The sequence below is a fragment of the Thermobia domestica genome, chromosome 14, assembly GCF_964235325.1.
Source record: "Thermobia domestica chromosome 14, izTheDome1.hap1.1, whole genome shotgun sequence".
Lineage (NCBI taxonomy): Eukaryota > Metazoa > Arthropoda > Insecta > Zygentoma > Lepismatidae > Thermobia > Thermobia domestica.
In genome coordinates this window covers 175,328,736-175,348,149 of record NC_137467.1, presented here as the reverse complement: position 1 = coordinate 175,348,149, position 19,414 = coordinate 175,328,736, and the positions used below count along the sequence as shown (strand labels likewise).

General features: G+C 35.7%; 1 protein-coding gene across 1 annotated transcript in view; it reads left to right on the top strand.

Moving 5' to 3' along the window:
* The first annotated feature begins 4,649 nt into the window (after positions 1–4,649).
* The window catches only part of LOC145670486 (nose resistant to fluoxetine protein 6-like), a 71,251-nt gene continuing 56,486 nt past the window's right edge, over positions 4,650–19,414 (top strand). Inside the window, exons 1-2 of the mRNA XM_081739208.1 lie at positions 4,650–4,987; positions 15,794–16,038. Of these exons, the coding sequence (XP_081595334.1) occupies positions 4,738–4,987; positions 15,794–16,038 (495 nt within the window). The 5' untranslated portion in view covers positions 4,650–4,737. The remainder of the gene's footprint in view (positions 4,988–15,793; positions 16,039–19,414) is intronic.

The following is a 19,414-nucleotide window of genomic DNA, read 5'->3' as shown; positions in this document are numbered from 1 at the left end:
AGATTTATTTTCAACTTTCTGACTGGCCGTCTTGCATACGTTTCCATAAACGATCATCTATCACATCCAATCTTTATACTTTCTGGTGTCCCTCAAGGTTCTGCATTATCGCCTCTTTTATATCTCCTCTTTGTTACGGATATGCCTCAACTTCCAGACAAACTGCACATGTTTCAGTACGCTGATGACACTGCATTCCTTGCCCTTTGTAATACAGTCCAGGAAATCAATACACTTTTACAAACAGCCATAGATAATTTCTATCAGTGGTGCAAAAAATGGCATTTATTAATTAACGCTTCTAAAACTCAGGCCATCGTCTTCCTACCGCCGAAAAAGTCAACCAAAGTACGCCGTAATCCAAACCGCTTAACGCTTCAGGTAGACGACGTTCCAATACAAGCCAGTAAGATAGCAACATACCTAGGTGTAACCTTCGATCGGCATCTTACGTGGAAGAAACACCTTACTACGATTACTAGTAAAGCTTACAATCGCCTAAATCTTCTGAAGCGTTTAACTGGCACAACCTGGGGCTTAAAACCTGCCACCGTACTCAATACTTACAAAGCCTTCTTGCGTCCGACCCTTACACATGGCCATACAGCTTGGGTATCTGCTCCAGACAGTTTTTACCAGAAATTACTCATACTTGAAAGACATGCCTTCCGAATTGCTTACCGGATTAAATTACCCAGTCCTACACAACACCTATACCGTCTCATTACATTTCCTACCTTACAGTACCACATCGAGAAACTCCGGGTAAATTATATCACTAGACGTTACCAAGATCATCATCCTCTTTTGTTGGATACGATGCATTATTCAGCAGTACACCCCGCACCTTCTCGCTTTCTGCACACACCCCTGTCACTATTATTCACACTATACTGTTACACACTTCCACCGAATCATCCTGATCTTACTCTACTTGATGATTTTCATACTCACGTTCATCACCCTCTCATCTTCCCATCATATAGTGCACAGTGACATTCCCTTTAACTAACATGGGCTTCCCTCTGTCTCCATTATAGCCTAGAGTAGCCCCTAGGCAAGAAGATGATTTCATCTGTGTTCTTACATAACCTGCGTGTTGTGGCGTGATTTGCACCTCATCTCATTCCTCATCTCCATAATCACAAGTCTTATACCTATATCAGCCTATATCTTATATATAAACATATGCCGCTAGCCTCACTTTCACATCATCATTACTTTCCTTTCATCGATCACCCTTGCTTCATAATATGATAATACTTTGTTTCTTTCTCAATATGTATATTGTGTAATTTCCTGATTCTGTGTATCACAGCATATATTGTATTTTATTTATTTGTTTGTTTGTTTGTTTTCCTGTTCCATCCAATATGTTAAGGCCGCAAATGGCCTTAAGTCCTCTGTTTTGTTGATATGGTTAAATAAATAAAGATTTTCTACTTCATAACACCCCTTAGACCAACCATTATCCTTAATCCAATAATTGTTCCAATTTCCCTTACCTAAAAGAGGGCGTAACCCTCTAACAGGGTGCTAGCCGTTGGCTAGCTAAAAAAAAAAAAAAAAAAAAACGTGTTGCGTGTTACAAGTAAACCGTAACAATTATGCTTATTTTGATGTTTTGCAGAAGCGGATGGGAGACTTGGGTGTTTTCATGCTTGTGCATGAGCTTCAATAATTGGGGAGATGAGGGGACAATATATTGTAGCATAGATTTAGTCAGACGGTTAAATTATACTGATTTCATACTGTTTTATGTAAATTCGCTTAGTGCAAGATTCCATATAACTTCTTTGGCGTGTGTTTCGCTTGCAATAAGCTTAATAAAGCTTGCCATTGATGAGAATACGCTTATACTTGGCTTGCGTTTGAGATAATTTAACTTGTGAAGACAAGCTTGCCCCAAGCCTTGCCCAGATGTAACTAACTAGCTTGCCACAAGCTTAAAGCAAGCTAATTGGCTTGCGTAGTATAGCTTGCGGCAAGCTAATTTACCTTGCAACAGCAAGTTTGTGGCAACTTGCAGCAAGTTTAAATTGCTGTCTGGGGGGGGGGTCTTAGCTACCAACGCACCAGTCTTCAGACCTCTCGAAGCCTTCACGGAGTGTAGATCGAGTTTAAGGTTAATACTCTTCAAGGTGTCTTCTCATCTCCGCAGTGAATCATTTGTTACAGCTGCATTACATGGTGAAGTTTTGTGTCAAACTGGGTAAAACTACGAGTGATATCCATGACATGATCACATGAGAGTGATGTCATGGTTCCATCAAGTGTTTTTGACTGGCACAAATTGTTTCGGGAGGGAAGACCGGAGGAATCATCTCCTATAGTCTTTCTTCACTTCTTAGATATAATAACCGTATCATCTGCATATCGTATCATATAGACAGATAGAGATAATTTGAAAACAGTTTACCTTATAATTGTGCTCATAATGTTGAAGCAGTATTTGTAAAACCTCCATAAGTCATGTATTTAAACTTATATTTTATTATAACAATCTGTATTAATAAATAGTTTCTCTGATTTTGTCACAGAGCGTTTATTAGAGAAAACACTGTTCCAATCGACGCATTATGTTTGGAATTGCAAAATGAAATTGACAAATTGTGTAAGAAATGCACTAAATGTTTCTTTGTTATTGTTACTTGTGCAAATTTCCGAGCATTACTCGGAAAGATTAAATTTTCATATACACCAAAAATGCATACCATATCAGGGATCCCTTATAAGTCTAGTCGCAAATGTTCTTAATTGCTCAGATGAGGCAAACTGTTTAAGAACTACTTTCACTTTTTGTAAATTTCTAAGGACAAAATGACAAATATAAATCTGACAAATACAAATATAATTTAAATAGAAGTCTTCGGAACATGAAAAAAGATAAAAAGCCGGAAAAGAATGACAACCCCAACAAGAATGCATGTTTTATATTTTTCCATAATTTGGTATTTCGTATTAATATATGTGAAAACTGCCATGGACAAGAATTTGGCATTAGAGAATCATAAACGTAACTAGTGGAGGCCTGGGAAGAAAAGTACACCGAGAACACTTTTCGCTACTCTAAAATGTTGTTAGACCGCGTGCTTAACCTTTGGTCAGGGGTAAAAGTGTGAGGGAACGCGGGAGGATGCCATCCACCCACTTTCTGAAAAATTACAATGGGCAAAGATAAGCAAAGGTGCAAGGGTGCCGATTTCTCTGTAACTTTGGGGCGGCCCATTCATAAATAAATACATTTAACAATACATATAACAATAAAAATGCATATTAAAAATCATATTCATAAAAATACATAGGGGCCCACATGAGCTTTAGGGGGCGACCTTCCCCAGGATCGGCGCCATCGCAAGGGGTACGCCGTGGCCTAATGTGTCCCCTTACCTTTCCAGATCCACTTTTACCCCTGCCTGTGGTCATTCTTTCAATTGTCAGAACTAAGGAGCCATTCCACCCAAGGTCGGATCTACCTACGTGTAACACGTACATTTGCACGGAGCGGTGTCAAAATCTGTCATAACTATATTATTTAAAACAAAAATTTCTTTGTTGGAAACATACTTCATGATGATGATGACAGTTAAATTTACGAAGCTGGCTTTCTATATGAATATTACATTCATAAGCAATAGTTTAAGGTCATATGCACAGTGCTAAAGCAAATGGTTAAACACATCCCGGCATGAAATGCTTGATTTTTGTCAAATACAAAAACTCAATTCTCGAACAGTAGCGAACACTTGTTCAATTTAGTTAGTTATCGCAGATTTGATATGGAAACTACTCTTGTCTTTCTCACGAACAAATTCCTTATCATTGAAGGTGGAAACATTTTTTAAAATAATACTCGACAATAATAATAATAAGAGATATAGAAGTAAAATCAAGAAATACAAGTAAAATATCTAGTTGCACTGGAATTGCAAACTGATATATTGAGATTGAAGCTTGATATTGAATTCTATAAAAAGGATTACCTTCTTTCCTCTGCAGGTGTGTTTGCTTTATACTTCAATAATACAATAGATTATTATTTAAAAGAACAAACAACGAAGTTGTATTTGTAGTGTTTAGCCGTTTCTGAGTGCGAGTTCACTTTCCCTCCCCTTTGTTGTTTATGATGTGGTAGCATACTTAAAATCGTGGCTTTTAAGATTTGTTCTTTCTGGATAAAGGGGTCGGCAAATGACGCCATCGCAAGGGGGCGGCAAATTGCCTAGAGTCGGCCCTTATTCTATTTTCTTGCAAACAATCTACTTACGCCAAGGAAAAAGGACGTGAGAGCTGTTAACCAGGAGATTATATGATAAAATCAAGATGGTTGGCAACTCTATACCTTTATAAGTACTCTTGTTGGCAATTATGCTCATAAAATCATGATAGTTGTCAACAGTAATCAGATATTTTGTTTGTAATTTTATCTTACCTACATCTAGTTATTTAAATTGTTTTAACTGATTTCTTTTTTGCTAAATCTGTTGTCTGTAATACACAAAATATGGGCTTATCATTATCAGTATTCACTGATAACATAACACAATTACCGTGTTTCACATGGAAGATTCCTGTCAAAAAAAAACATGATAAGATATTCATTTCTGTACCAACAGACAAAAATCGTCTACAAGAAAGCAAATATTATTCCATTGATGCTTCGCTCTATCATGTGGTTGGACTGTTCTTAAATCTTTTTCTCAAGTTCAATCTTGTCGAAAATAATCATCATCCAACATGGATTCCAGGCAACCAGTTCTCAACTTGTTGTGGTTCGTCCTATTTTGGCAGGTTGCAACATGCACTCAAAGTTACTTAAAACATGGTATTAACAATGATTATTTATTCTCTTTAGTGAACAATACCGACATTAATTTCGTTGATATATATACTTTAAATGTTGCAGGAAAAGCCAGTGATTTGTGTGCGGAACAAGCTGCCGTTTATTTACAGAATCTTTTGAACTTCGACCTCGGAGCAATCCAAAGTAAGTAACTTTGTTAGGCTATATTTGTTAGCTCTTGGTGCAGGGGCGTCATTTAGGGGGGGGGGGCAGGGAGGAGCATTCCCCCCCGAGTTTGAGATGTATACAGATTTTATCAATAGAATAGTAGTAAATCAGTGAGAAACGCGAAATTTTACTAATTAAAAGGGGTCTTGCCCATCCCCCAAAGCAAAATCTGAAATGACGCTTCTGTCTTGGTGAATGCATAAAAAAACTTCTAGTTTCAATCCAGGTGTATTTGTGTGTATTTGTGTGCATGTGGTACTTTATTTCTCGGTAATTACTGACCAGATCAAAACCAAATTTGGTGTGCAAGTAATCTATATTCTTGGGAAAAAGATCACTATATCTCATTGCCATGTTCAAATCATATTGCACTTTGTGCTTCGTACTTTCTATAGGAGTTACTGTTTAAATGGACATATAGGAGGAAACAATAGCCATGTTCCATTCCATTGAACACCAAAAACTTCTGAGTTCATTCACGGACTATGCCCTTGTTATAGAGGTCTGCACGGGCTTGGATTGAGCTCGCGGGCTTAGGCCCAACCCGGCCCGTGGGTAGGGTTGCCAACTCTAAAAAAATAAAAAAAACCGGCACTTCCTCAAAATTCCCTTTGATATAGGTATAAGTGTGAAGTATCTCTGTTTGGACACATCCATGGGAAGGAAATGTACTATCGTGAACAAAAGTGCATTAGCACCTGTTTTCTGCATATCCTTAGTAAATTCACTAATCACTAATAAGCTTAATAAATACATTGTTCTATAAATGAGAAACTGAAATCGGCATTGGCCATTTTATTGTATTTACCAGTAACTACCACTTCTTTAAAAATGTCAAAACAAACGAAGAAAAGTTTATTAATCCTTACGTGACAATTTTGGATTTGGAAAATGAAATTTATTCTTTAAACTTGTACTTCAACGACAGGAAATTCCTTTAAGTCCTTTTTCACTTTCAATAAATGTGTAAAATTCCTTCTAAGTAAATTTCAAATTTTCCCAGATACAGTGCCTGTCATCTCTTTAAAATTATCTAAACAGATGATGGTGAAAAATGACAGTTTCGATTTACAGAATGAAAGTTACTTCTTAAATCTATACTTCGAACTAGATTAAGTTGCTTCGAACTAGATACAAATTTGGAAAAATCCGGTCATAAATGGACTGGTAAGAAGTTTGTCCGGTCACCGGCTTTAATCAAAATAACAGTAAAACAAACCGCCCAAGCCGGTTAAAAACAGGGCACTTGGCAACCCTACCCGTGGGCCGGGCACGGGCCATAAATTTCTAAATATACAATCATATTTCTCGTGCCGTTTCGTGCCTACCTTTCTAAACATACTCTACAACGATATTTATCGGATCGTTCTTTCTGGAGAATTTTTAAACCACATCTAAATTTGGTTGACGCCCATTGTAATTTGAGACGCCCATACTAAAATTCTGATTATCATTATGCAATAGAAAGTAAAACTGTGTAGTGCAGAAAAAAAACTAAAAGTAACGGAAATAAACATGCTTAGCTTGTCTGTGAATGAAAGTACTGTTTCTTACACTGAATTCAAGGAACAAAAGGATTCAGAAAAAGTTTTCTTATTTTTTTCTTCTTCAAGACAATGTTAGTTTATATTTTAGTTTATTATTATTATTATTATTATTATTATTATTATTATTATTATTATTATTATTATTATTATTATTATTATTATTTCTTTTGCTGATTTCTGAAGCATTTCTTTCACAAATTTTCTACAAAAAAATATCGGATTCCCATTTTCACTTAAATGTTGCTGAAACTGAATCGCAACACAATGGGTGTCGAAAATATTATTGCAAAATTACAAAAAGAAAAAATATATATATTAGTGGAAAATAAACGCTGCAAAAGTAAACTGCAAAATTAAACCTGTAAATGTTGTAAATAATAAAAGTTTGTATTAATTATTAATTTTCTGTAATTCCGACTTATTTTGGGCTCATATGATTATCACATGGGTTAGGATCGGGACAAATGTTACAAATTCACAGGCCAGGCCGGGCCCGTGAGAACCTCTACCTTGTTATTCTTAGCATATTTGAATAATTTTCCTCTACACATAATTACTGAAAATGTATTTTATTTTATTTTTAATTAATTGCTTCACTTTAATGACCCTCTACTGCAAGTGCTAAAATATCTGTTTAAGATACTTCATATATTTACTGTGCAGTTTTGGACAGGGCCTTATTAACAAACTCAGATGCCCTAAGCACTTAAAATATTTTGAAACTTCCATATGTAACTGTAATTTAAAATATAAACAGACAATGGTGGCTCAGTAGTAGAGCGCTTACATCTGGTTCGTGAGGTCCCTGGTTCGATCCTCGGCCATGTAAACTTGTGGTGGACAAGATCGTGTCCATGGGTTTCCTTGGCGTGATTCCGTTTAGTCCCAATTTCTCCTTCCACCAATTCTTCCATTATAATCCACTTACATTAGTCATCCGTATCCCTTAGCCTAAAGGATAATCGTGAGACGTTAAACTGAAATATTTCGTTTAATTTCATTTTAAAATATAAATAATAACACACAATAAAATGAAATTAAACAAACCTTACAGTACGTTCAAAAATAGTGTTTGTGTTTGCATGAATCATTTATTTGTACTAGGTTCCAAGGGCGCCGATTTCTCTGTAAATTTGGGGGGGGGGGGCATTCAGATGCAGACAGCATATATATGAGGATTTGAAGACAAATTGCATTCAAATTATACCAAATATTCTATATTCACAAATACAATGAGGGGGGCTCACATGAGCTTTGAGGGGCCCCATGATCAGCGCCCTTGCTAGGTTCTATAAAAATTATTGAGTCGTTGGAAGTGAAAACTGGGAATATATTAACTTTGATTCGAAAATAGCATTATGAAATAACACAAGCAGTATTTGGTTTGATGATCTTCCATTTTTCCGCCAATACAATAATTCTATTGTTATAAAAGACACATAGTTTCCAAAAATGAAAATAAAAATGAAATCTTTAAATTTTACGTCCCACGCTTATACCGGCTAGGCTAACGGAGACGGTGGTGATGAGAAATGAATGAAATGCTGGAATGAAGGAAGTCGGAGGAAGCGGGAGAACTACAAGAAAACCCATGCAACGGTGTTTGTCCGCCGCAAAGTTCAGTTGGCGCGAGCTGGGATTGAAACACATAGTTCCCAATTTTAAAAACTGGTGACATATAGTTTCTGAGGCCTCTTTTGAAGTTAAGTCAAGACCATTCAGGATGTTCTGCAGAGACCGAGAAAGATGGAAGTTTGACGGTGCCAGATCCTGGCTACACGGTGGACGCATTAAAACTTCCAAGTTCAGTGATCTCAATTTCTGACAGGTCGTTAGAAACGTATTTGGTATGGTATTGTCATCAAGCATACCATACCCGTTCTGGCCGTTACTATTTACTTGATAGGTACAATTGCGTCAATTATCGAAAACAGTATCGAATCTATCGTTCTGCCTGGGGCAATAGCTCGTAATACACAATGTCCGTCCGAACCGTCAACCTTACTGTATAACCTTCCTGAGTGTCAACGCGGACTTTGCTACGCATTGTGGAGTTACTCCTTACTTCTACTAGGATCTTTTCCGCATACTGTTGGCTTCAGTTATCCACTTTTCATTGCTTTTGAGCAAGGGCTCAGAAGTGGTTCGAGTTCAGTAGATATTTGCTGACAGAACTTCGATCGAGTAAAGTATTAATATTTGAGTCATAACATGAGTGGGGTTTCTTCTTGTAGCCAGTTTTCTCCAAATGTTCTATCACTGTTTGCTGATGCATGTTTAGGTCCTTAGAGATCCCATGCCGATTTTCTCGACTTTTGCCAGAACGTTATTCACTTTTGCTATGATTGGTTGCCGTCTACGAGGAATATCTTAGACACCCAGAACGAACACGACAAAACCATCGTTTGATTATGGCTTTTGATAACCTATCTTGGCCATAAAAAAAAAAAACAGATTTTTTTTTCCGCGAGCCTGCGCAGCATAGCCTTTTTATCGAAATAAACTTGTAAAATGTAGCTCAGTTTTGCGTAAAATTCATTCACTCGTCCTTCGGTGCAATACTTTACGTCTAATTACGTAATATCCACCACATTTTGCTCATCTCCCTCTTTCAACTATCACATGTCAAAAGATGATATTCCTGTCTAGTGTGATCTATATACCCTAATCTTGACAACACTAAGGACATCTCGTGAACAAGAGGCTCAATATGTTTCATATTTGAAAAGTTATTATTATGGAAAACTTTTTGAGTCTTTTGTAATTACAATGTCATTCATCAGATCTTCAATCATAAGTATCATCAGCAATTACCGCTATCATTACTATACTGCTATTATTTTTACTTCCGCCAAGGAGGTTATGTATATATATATTTTTTCTTTGTCACTAACGTTGTGCAGAAAGTACACATATTTCACAGATTACATACAAAGCTTTCAATGTTTTTATTTAGGTTATGTGGAAATGTTTTCGTTCCGTTTCATGACCCTTGACTAAGATCTGAACTCTCTGAGTTCTCTTGTTATTGTATATATTCTACATGTACATAATTATTTCATTTAATATTGAAGCACCTTCTGCACCACTCTGATTTAGCTACACTATTTTAAGTATTGTGCCAATATAGCCCATTCATCACAGAAATTCAGCTATCGAAAATATCAATGACGTTGCCACCCACTGATGAGGCACTTCCTGTCGAGCTACAGGGATCAAATTTGATATGATTGTAGGTTTTCGGGACTGATTTACAGAAAAGTTGCCAAAAGTCAATAATTTTAATTTTTAGGGGTTCTAATGGAAGATGAAGGAATTCTTTATGTAATTTAAATGGGTCTTTTGTTTCTTTTTTAACCTATAATCTCATGTTTTACGTACTTGGAATTGCAACAAAAACTTGAAATTCGGTATGCTTGTACGTTTTCTATAGGATTATTTAACAAAATCATTAAAAACAAAAATTTCTAATTTTAATGGGGTTTTACGGGTAATTGAAGAAACTTGTGTATGTTATTTATATGTGACATCTTCTAAACCCCAAAATTATTGGACACTTCCTGTAGGACTAGAAAGATTAAATTTTTTTATGATTGTAGGTTTTCTAGACTAACCCACAGAAAAGTAGTCAAACCTGAATATATATATATATATATATATATATATATATATATATATATATATATATATATATATATATATATATATATATATATATATATATATTTAATTTTAGGAGGTCTAAAGAGGGGATGAAGAAATTTGTCCATGTTATTTAAATTGACCATTTTGGAACTACTACGTTCTATTTTAGTTACTTGGAATTGGAATAGAAACGTGAAATTTGGTTCACTTGTACGTTTTCGTTAGCTTTACCCAACTAAATCACCAAAAATAAAAATTTCTAACTTTACAGGGATCTTATGGAGAGCTGAAAAATCTTTCCCATGTTATTTATATGGGACATCTTCTACACACAAAATGTTGAGATACTTCTGGCAGAATTATAATGATGAAATTTGGCATGATTGTAGCCTTCCGCAACAAACCCAGAGGCTAGTTTTCTGATATAAAATTAATTTGACTCCATATAATTTCGACACTAAATTAAATTATACTTCCACATTGCATACAACTGCAGTGTTCAAACCAAAACTACTTTGAATCAGTGAAGTTAGTTTTACGCTTTTACCTACCTCTTGTAAAAAATTCCTTAAAAGAAATGTTAAGCTTCATTAACACTGGTATCGGATGAGCTCTTGCCTTAACTGTATAATGTGAATCGTACAGAGTTAATTAATCATTACTATTACTTTAAAGAGTCAGCTCCAGCTATGTATAGGAAAAACAAAAAAGTACACAAATATAGGAAAATAATTGTATTCTTCACATCAGTAGTAGCCTCCAAGAGTACTGAAATTATGTTTCACAGTAGCATTGCTCTAACTGTATAGCATGTACACAAGTTCGTCCGTTTTTCATTATCAAATTGGACGAACTAAAGTTGATTTATAATCACCAATGGAAAATCTTAATTATATTCTCAAAAGCCAGACCGGATATTATAGGCCGTCAATATATTATAGACAATAGCTATTCGGATCGGAATTCAGATTCCAGCTTTGATGAACATGCGTATTCATTCATTGTAATATGCTTCTCAACATTTCTAGCGAGATAATTCTCTTTAAATTTTACCATTCTAGTAACTGGATGTCCATAAATTATAGAGTACTGAATAATATAGCCAGATTAACAACTGCAATATCTATATCTATATCTATATCTATCTATATATCTATATCTATATATATATATCTATATATATATATCTATATCTATATCTATATCTATATCTATATATATATATATATATATATATATATATATATATATATATATATATATATATATATATATATATATGAGGTGTACTGAAAAGTTTAGGAAATGAGAATCTAGAATATAATAATTATGTGCATTAGAATAGTACAGCCTTTGATATTAATGTGTATCAAACTCTTAGTTCTAAGTAATTTCTTTTGTCTTGTATAGGCTTTATAAGTAAGTGAGATGGCAGAAGTTGGGAGAATGGAAAAAAATCGAGTACATGTCAGTCATCAAGTATCTGCAATTAAAAGGAATTCCGGCGTCTGAGATCCACCAGGATATCGTCAATACCGTAGGTGAATCCGCCCCTTCATATGCCACCATCAAACGGCGGGTTCAGGAATTCAAGTGTGGTAGGCAGAGTGTTGAAGATGAGCCGAGATCTGAGAGACCATCAAGTGCTACAACCACAGAAAACATTGGCCTGGTACTTGATACGATCATGGAAGACCGCCGATTGTCAACTCAACAGATAACAGACAGGCTGGGCATATCACAAGAGCGAGCAGGTCATATTCTGAAGAATGAGATTGGTTTATCAAAAGCTTCTGCTCGATGCGTCCCACGTCTTGTGACTCCCGAACAAAAACGCACTCGGTACCTCCTATCCGTGGACAATTTGATACTGTTAGAACGTGATGTGGACGATTTTCTCTGTCGATTCATCACTATGGACTAGTGTTGGGTACACTACTACCAGGCAGAAATAAAACAGCAATCCAAACAATGGAAGCGTCACTCCTCCCGGTAACCGAAAGAAGGCAAAGTTGATCCCTTCCGCTGATTAAATGATGTCGTTTGGATTCCTAAGGTGTGATATTCATTGATTACTTTCAAGGAGATCATACCATCACAAGACAGTACTATAGTTACTTTTTGAAAAAACTTGCAAATGCAAGAGTGCAAATGCAAGAGAAAAGGCCACAAATGATACGCAGAGGCGTTCTCTACCATCATGACAATGCTTCCGGCCACACATCAGCAGTTGCCATGGCTACTATTCATGAATGATGCTTTGAACTCGTTCCTCATCCTACCTATTTTCCAAATCTGGCCTCCTCAGACTTATACTTATTCCTTAATCTAAAAAAAGGCTCTAGCTATACGACGTTTTACAAGCCATAATGACGTCATGACAACCGAGGAAGTGTTTCTGTAGTCACAATCTAAGACATTTTTTCCTACTGGGATAAGAGCACTGCAGCACCGCTGGAGCAAGTGTGTTGTTGTCCAAGGGAATATGTTGAAAAATAAAGGTATTACCAAATCTGTACTTCATATAGTTTCCTCAAGGCTCAAAACTTTTCAGTCACCCCTCGTTTATACATATAAATCAATATTTGTTTAAACAACGTCAATCACTTTATTTGACGATTTTTAGTGTTTCTGCGTTTGAAAATCTGCATGATTAGTGCAATAATTTAGTGTTAAATCAAAGTTTTTTCTTGTCCGTTTAAACGGAATACTGCGTATTGAAACGTACAAATTTTGTTTAAATAGCGTCGGCCACTGGTTTAAGTCATTTTACTAAAATACTGAAAATGTAGCCAGATCTACAAGGCATAAGCAGCCGTATTCAGAGACGTTTTCATAACGTGTAATTAGCGTCGTACTAACAGTTTGGTTAACACGTGATGCTAACTTTCGTATTTCCTAACACATAGGTGGTGTTATCCACGATTTATATATAAAAAGGACAGCCATGACTTTTCTGCAGGGACATTCAAACACATTAGGAGAAATTGAGGTAAAATGGAGAATTGTTATACAGGATTCCAGCTCACCCCACTGCGACTGATTAAAATAAATGCCTCTAACAAACTAACGCAACTGGACAGTACAAACTGACATGTTATTTATTTCATAAATTGCACTATATGTTATAAGCGAAGCATTACTAATAACATGATATTTCACTGCCAAATCTGAAACTTTTATACATAGCTAGTACTAATGAAATTTACACAGTATGCCGAAAAAATAACGGAACTTTTTAACAATTAAACAAAACGTACCTTCAACCAATGCTAGTGTAAAGTTTTTAATGTCCTTGTTCGGAATCGCCTCAATCACCTTCATCATGGCAGACAGGACGTCTAACATTGTCATAAAATGTTCCTTTTATGGGTAACTTTAATTTTGGAAATAGTAAATAGTCACACGGCTATAAGTCAGGCGAATAAGGAGGATGTAGAAACACAGAGACTTTTTAAATCCAAAATGTCACGAACTGCGACGGCTTTGTGACATGGTGCATTGTCGTGCAATAAAGACCAACTGCCTGGCGCTCAATCTCTGGTCTTACGCGCGAACGATTAGCTTCCACAAACGCTCCATAACACCCAGATAAGAATTTGCATTTCATACAATTGTTCCACCAACTCATCACGATTTTTGTTTCTTGGTCTGTCTGGATTGTGTCGTCTTCCAAGTACTCAAGACTGTCCCGGAATAATGTATACCACTCGAAAACATGCGCATGAAATAAGCACTCATCACAATACACTTGTTTCATCATTTCCAATGTTTGTGTAAATGTTTTGTCTAGCTTGAAAGAAAATTTAATATTAGCTCTGTGCTCCATCCTGTTTCTGTGACAAGGTGACACAAGATGCACTAACTTTTTTGCTTTAACTTGACACTCTGTTAATTGTTTCTCATGATTGAGGTCTCGTTTTGTTGAGCGTATATCAAGCTATCCTATGATATATTGCTTCAGTAGATGGAGCTAATGGCTATATATATAAAGAAAAATGAGTGTCATTTCAGATTTTGTTTGACGGATAGGGGGGTAAGACACCTTGATAAGTAATATTTCGCATTTTTCACTGATTTACTACTGTTCTATTGATAACATCTATGGGTAACCAGGGCAAGAGTGAACGCCGGGGCAAGAGTTGGCAACGTCGGTAAATAAGCGAATGTTGAAAACTAGTTCGGCATTGCACATGTCAGAACGGAAAAGGAAACGAGCCGTGTGCGTGAAGTGTGAAGTACAGCAGAGTGGAAAGTTTGTTTTACCGTAGAAGGAAAGCAGTAAAAGATTCGTAGGTCGTGTCACAGTATGTAATGTAGGTTCAATTGAAGCTACAGGACTGGAAATATTTCATGGCAAAGCTGTGTCGGTTCGTATTTCTTATCAGTAGTAAGCAAAAAGAAAAAGTCCTTAGACTGGGGATGGCGGGCAATGATTGAAAGATGCCTGAGGCGGGGCAAGAGTGTACGGGACAAGCGTGAACGTTCACTGTTGCCCTTTGTGATATAGTTGGGTAAAGAAAATATAGGAGCCAATATATAACGTTGAGTAAAAGACATTTGCAGAGGTAAGAGAAATTGGCGGCCATAGACTACTAACAAAACGTTTGAATTATCGTTTTGAAATTCACAGCCTGAGCACATGCCATACTGCATGGGAATGTCGACAGGCAATGTTGCGCGGGAACACAAAAGAAGCTAGGAACAGTAAACAAGTAATTCACATCCAAGTCATCCAATCAACTACAAAGCATCACTCATCAATCAAATATACCTGTACCGGGCAACATGGATATGATGTGCCAATTCTGTGGGAAACTGTTTTCCAGATACCCCTAACGTTGAAATGTAGATTTCCTGTGTCATATGCAATGAGCAGTCTCATTAATAATATTCCAATTTTAAACAAAGGAAGTCTGTATACGTGTGTGACCACTGTGTACGTATGTAGTACCGCACGGAACATTTTTGTGACGAATGTTGAACTGATTCCTCCTATTTTCATATTTTGTCATTATAACATGTATGATATATTACTGTAACTTTTGTTGGCAGTTCCATTTGACACTAATGTCTTTGGTATTTTATAACTTCCTGTAGTTCCATGTCACCAGTATATACGTACCCATGATTCAAAGTGTTTCTTGGCGTTTATGTCTACGCTTCTATGTTTTCATTCGACTGTACAGTGTTGCCCCAACCATTGTTTACTCTTACCCCACCACATGGGACAAGAGTAGAAAATTTTTCCTTCGCCAAAACTGTTATTCCTCTGCATCCTCTGCTTGCTTTGTCGCAATTAGACTGTATATGTTATTAGAGATAACAGTCTTTACATCAAAGAGATATTACGTCTTTCGCTGTCACCATTACCCGCAATCCTTTGATTTATAAAAAGTGTTCACTCTTGCCCTGGTTCCCCATATATAAATCTGAAACTCAGGGGACAATTGCCCCTTCCTGCCCCCTAAATGACTCTTCTGTAAAGAAAAACGTTCAGTTACTTTTCTGACATACTGTGTATGTAATTTGCAGTGACATTTTCAGCGAATTATCCATTTCCACTTATATTTCGTCTTCTCTTTCCCAGTGTTCGATGCTTCAACGAAAATACCAGAAGGTCTGCTATCTGGTCATTTGATACATCTTGGTAACTACGACCAGTGTCTGGATGCTGAGGTGGTATCTGGCAGCATTTCCTTTACTGGAAAGAACTGCGTTGCTATGTTGGAATTCCTTTCACCTCCACAAGAAACAAGAGATATTGAACCGGAGTCTCAGTTATCGAAGGCGCTCACTACTTTCTGGAGACAAATTTTTAGCCAAGTCAGAAAGGTATGTATTCGAATCAACATTAAAAAGAAATTACTGTACTCGAAGATTTATTAACAGAGTGTGATTCTAGTGATTAAAACGGGGTGGTAATTAGCTGGTGGCTACCCTTGTTTTAGCTTGTGCACAGAAGACATTCAGTTGGACATATTTCGTTACTAAATATTATTTCAGCGCTATACTTTGAAAGCCAGATATTATTAAGGTAAAACTGTTTGGATTGTTCTTATATTTAAAAAAAATGATATTAAAATGTTGACATCAAACATGCTTAAGACAATATTGCATTGATTACATTCTTTTTTCGTTAGTTAAGAAACTAGGGGAAAAAATGACATTCAATTTTTGACATCACACATTCTTCAATGTAGTATTATGTGCGTTATAGTTCTTCCCTAATTTTAATAACAGTTTACAAAGGAGCACATGAAAGTTTGAGCTTCAAACAATCTCAATGAAATATTATGGGTTGCCATTTTCCCTTACAATTTAAACGACAGGGAGACAAAAAATACAAAAATGTTGATATCACTACAGCCTATTTAATAGAGACTGATGATGTAAAAAGGGCTGATATGTTTATGTACTGATAAATTACACATCACATCCAAAGCTAATGAACTGTATGATTAAACCCATTTTATTGATTCACCCATATATCATGGAGGAACGAGAAGTAAGACTTAACGAATATTTTAGATGTTACTTGTTTTAAGTCTTATTCAAAAGTACATGCGTTAATATGATAAACATGACATGCTTAGTTCATATGTTAATATAATGATATAATACTTAAATATTAGTACAATGAATTACTTATCTTAACTTGTTTCTGCAGTAATTATTTGTTCACATGGTTGCTTGCTAAACGATCACACAATATTGTCTTCGATTACACATAAACTGAATAGCACTCTGAAACACTGTTAAGAACATGTAAATGTTGTATATTAATTAACATGAGTGTTTTTCTAAAAACTGTGAACAAATATGCTTTTTTGAAACTATGAATGAATGCTTTGTCTAGTTGAACTTGACAACACACTGTACGAATGCAGAGACACCACTTGAATAGAACACTGAAGGCACTGTTGCCAGTTAATGCAAACACAACTCGCTAAAACTCACCAAAAATCACTAAAAGAATCACAAAGAATTCACTAAAACTACTAAACTATATACAAAAAAATGAAACTAATATGAATAAAAATAATGCACATATGCAAGCTTATCCAGAGACTACGGCTGACTGTTGTATCATTACATTTTTTGCGATATACTGTACACTATTTTAATATTCCGTAACGATCTATTTGCACGTCTCATTACTTGTAGTTTTAGTAGTGGAGCATTTTATGCATCACCACCAGCTACACTGACAGATAATAGTGTTATTTGCTCCCTTAAAATTGGCCTTTCGCCTGCAACATAGTACCATTTCATCTGTTCTCCTGTATTGGCGATGTCTTCTATTCATAACCATGGCGATGCCAAATCATGACTTCCCAAGCAAAAGTATTTCGTTTGTCTTTTCATGGGATCTAACTTATTCTTTGATCTTTTGAAATATTATGTAACAAGTCTATATATTGTTTAATATACTAGGTAAAGTACTTAGCGTCGCACGGAAAGAATAGGTTTATGTAAAAAAAAAAAAGAAAAAAAAGAAAAATGAAGATATATTTGAACCTCCATTCCTCCCTCTGGGTATGCAGTTCAATTGTAATGATATAATAAAAGAAAATTCTGGGGAAGAAAAATTACCTGTGGCAGTGTAGTTGTTATTCTGTTTGAGAACTTTTAATACTGTTTCACATCTTAGAAATTGTATTTCAGTCGAAATGAGAGTTCAAAAACCCAACTCGACCCAAGTTCCAACTATTTTCAAAACTATATTTTAAACAATTAAGGATTCGTAAGATAATATATTTTTGGCAAACAGTCTGGACCCTCTTCTCTTCTCAAGTCATGTGTATTAATAAACGGGGCAAGGTAACTTCCGACTTCATGTAATTGGTAACTACAACGTGTAATCAAAATGTCATTTGAAAAGCTTTATCCGTTTTCCCGTGCTAATTATACAGAGTGAAAATATGGAAGCTGATCCTTAACTCGTCTTAAATTATGTTTAATAAGTAGTTTATATACTACGTTTCAAGTACCAATCTTGAGGAGCTCATGAGATGCTGTATTTTTGGTAAATGGTGAACCCCCTTCCAAGTTAGGCTCCACAGCACTCATTCTTTCCTCTAGTCATGCAACACTCAAGACACACTAAAAATCCTGCACTATCTTCATTCTGTTCAAGATATCGATATTCTGTTAACGAATTTTTGGTACTTGCTGGGACGTCGTCTTACACGTTATCAATCGGACCCACCTTCCATAACGAAATATCTGAGAATCCCTTGCGCCGTCACGAAGAAGTTTTGAATCATGCATTTTTTGATAGTGCGGATTGGAAGTTCAAGACCATAACATACTACCTCAGATCCATGGGTAATAATTTGGGAGATATCCAGCTCAAAATTTCATTTTCCTATGCTTTCTTAAGCCTCTAAAGCGAAAACTAAGTGATTCCGATAGAATAAACGCCGGAATTATTTTCTTGTTTCTGTGAGTTGTTTCACCTTGAATGCGTTGTAAATGACTTTTTCGAACATCCTGGATATCTTAATAAATATTCATGATATGTCAATGAAAGTTGACAAAAATGTAATATTGGGCATGCAATTTTCTGGGTCCATTTGATCTTGTACCTAACCCTGAGACTTCCGCAAGAAGCGCTCAGATTGTTAAACAACATGAAACCGATTAATTCCGAAGACAATGACGTCATCAATTAGCATAATTTATACGAGATGAAATTTCCTAAATTTAGTGTTTCTTAAACCCATTTCGCAATACATATTGGTTCAAATATATATATATATATATATATATATATATATATATATATATATATATATATATATATATATATATATATTGCCCCTTTTTCACTCATTTGAGAAAAAAACTCGAGATGAAGTCAAGTATTGCTTTTTAAGATGCTTTCGGCGGAGGTACCTCTGTCACGAACCTCACTGAAATGCTCTTTGCCAGAAAATCGTTTTGTTGACAATTGCCTACTCTCTTCCGAGTTAGGGACCAAGATACGCGTGTGGCATCATTCAAGATTTCTATATGTTTCAAAGATAATGATGCACGAGCAATGAATCTAAGATAATTATGGAAAGAACAGTAACATATTAAGTAACATTTTCTTTCAATTTCGTAATTTTCAAAGGTTTAATTATTGCAGCGTAAATTGACCATCCAGGCTATTTGTAGAAGTTTGAAAGAAAACTCTACACTGAGAAAAATGTATGTGGCGTAC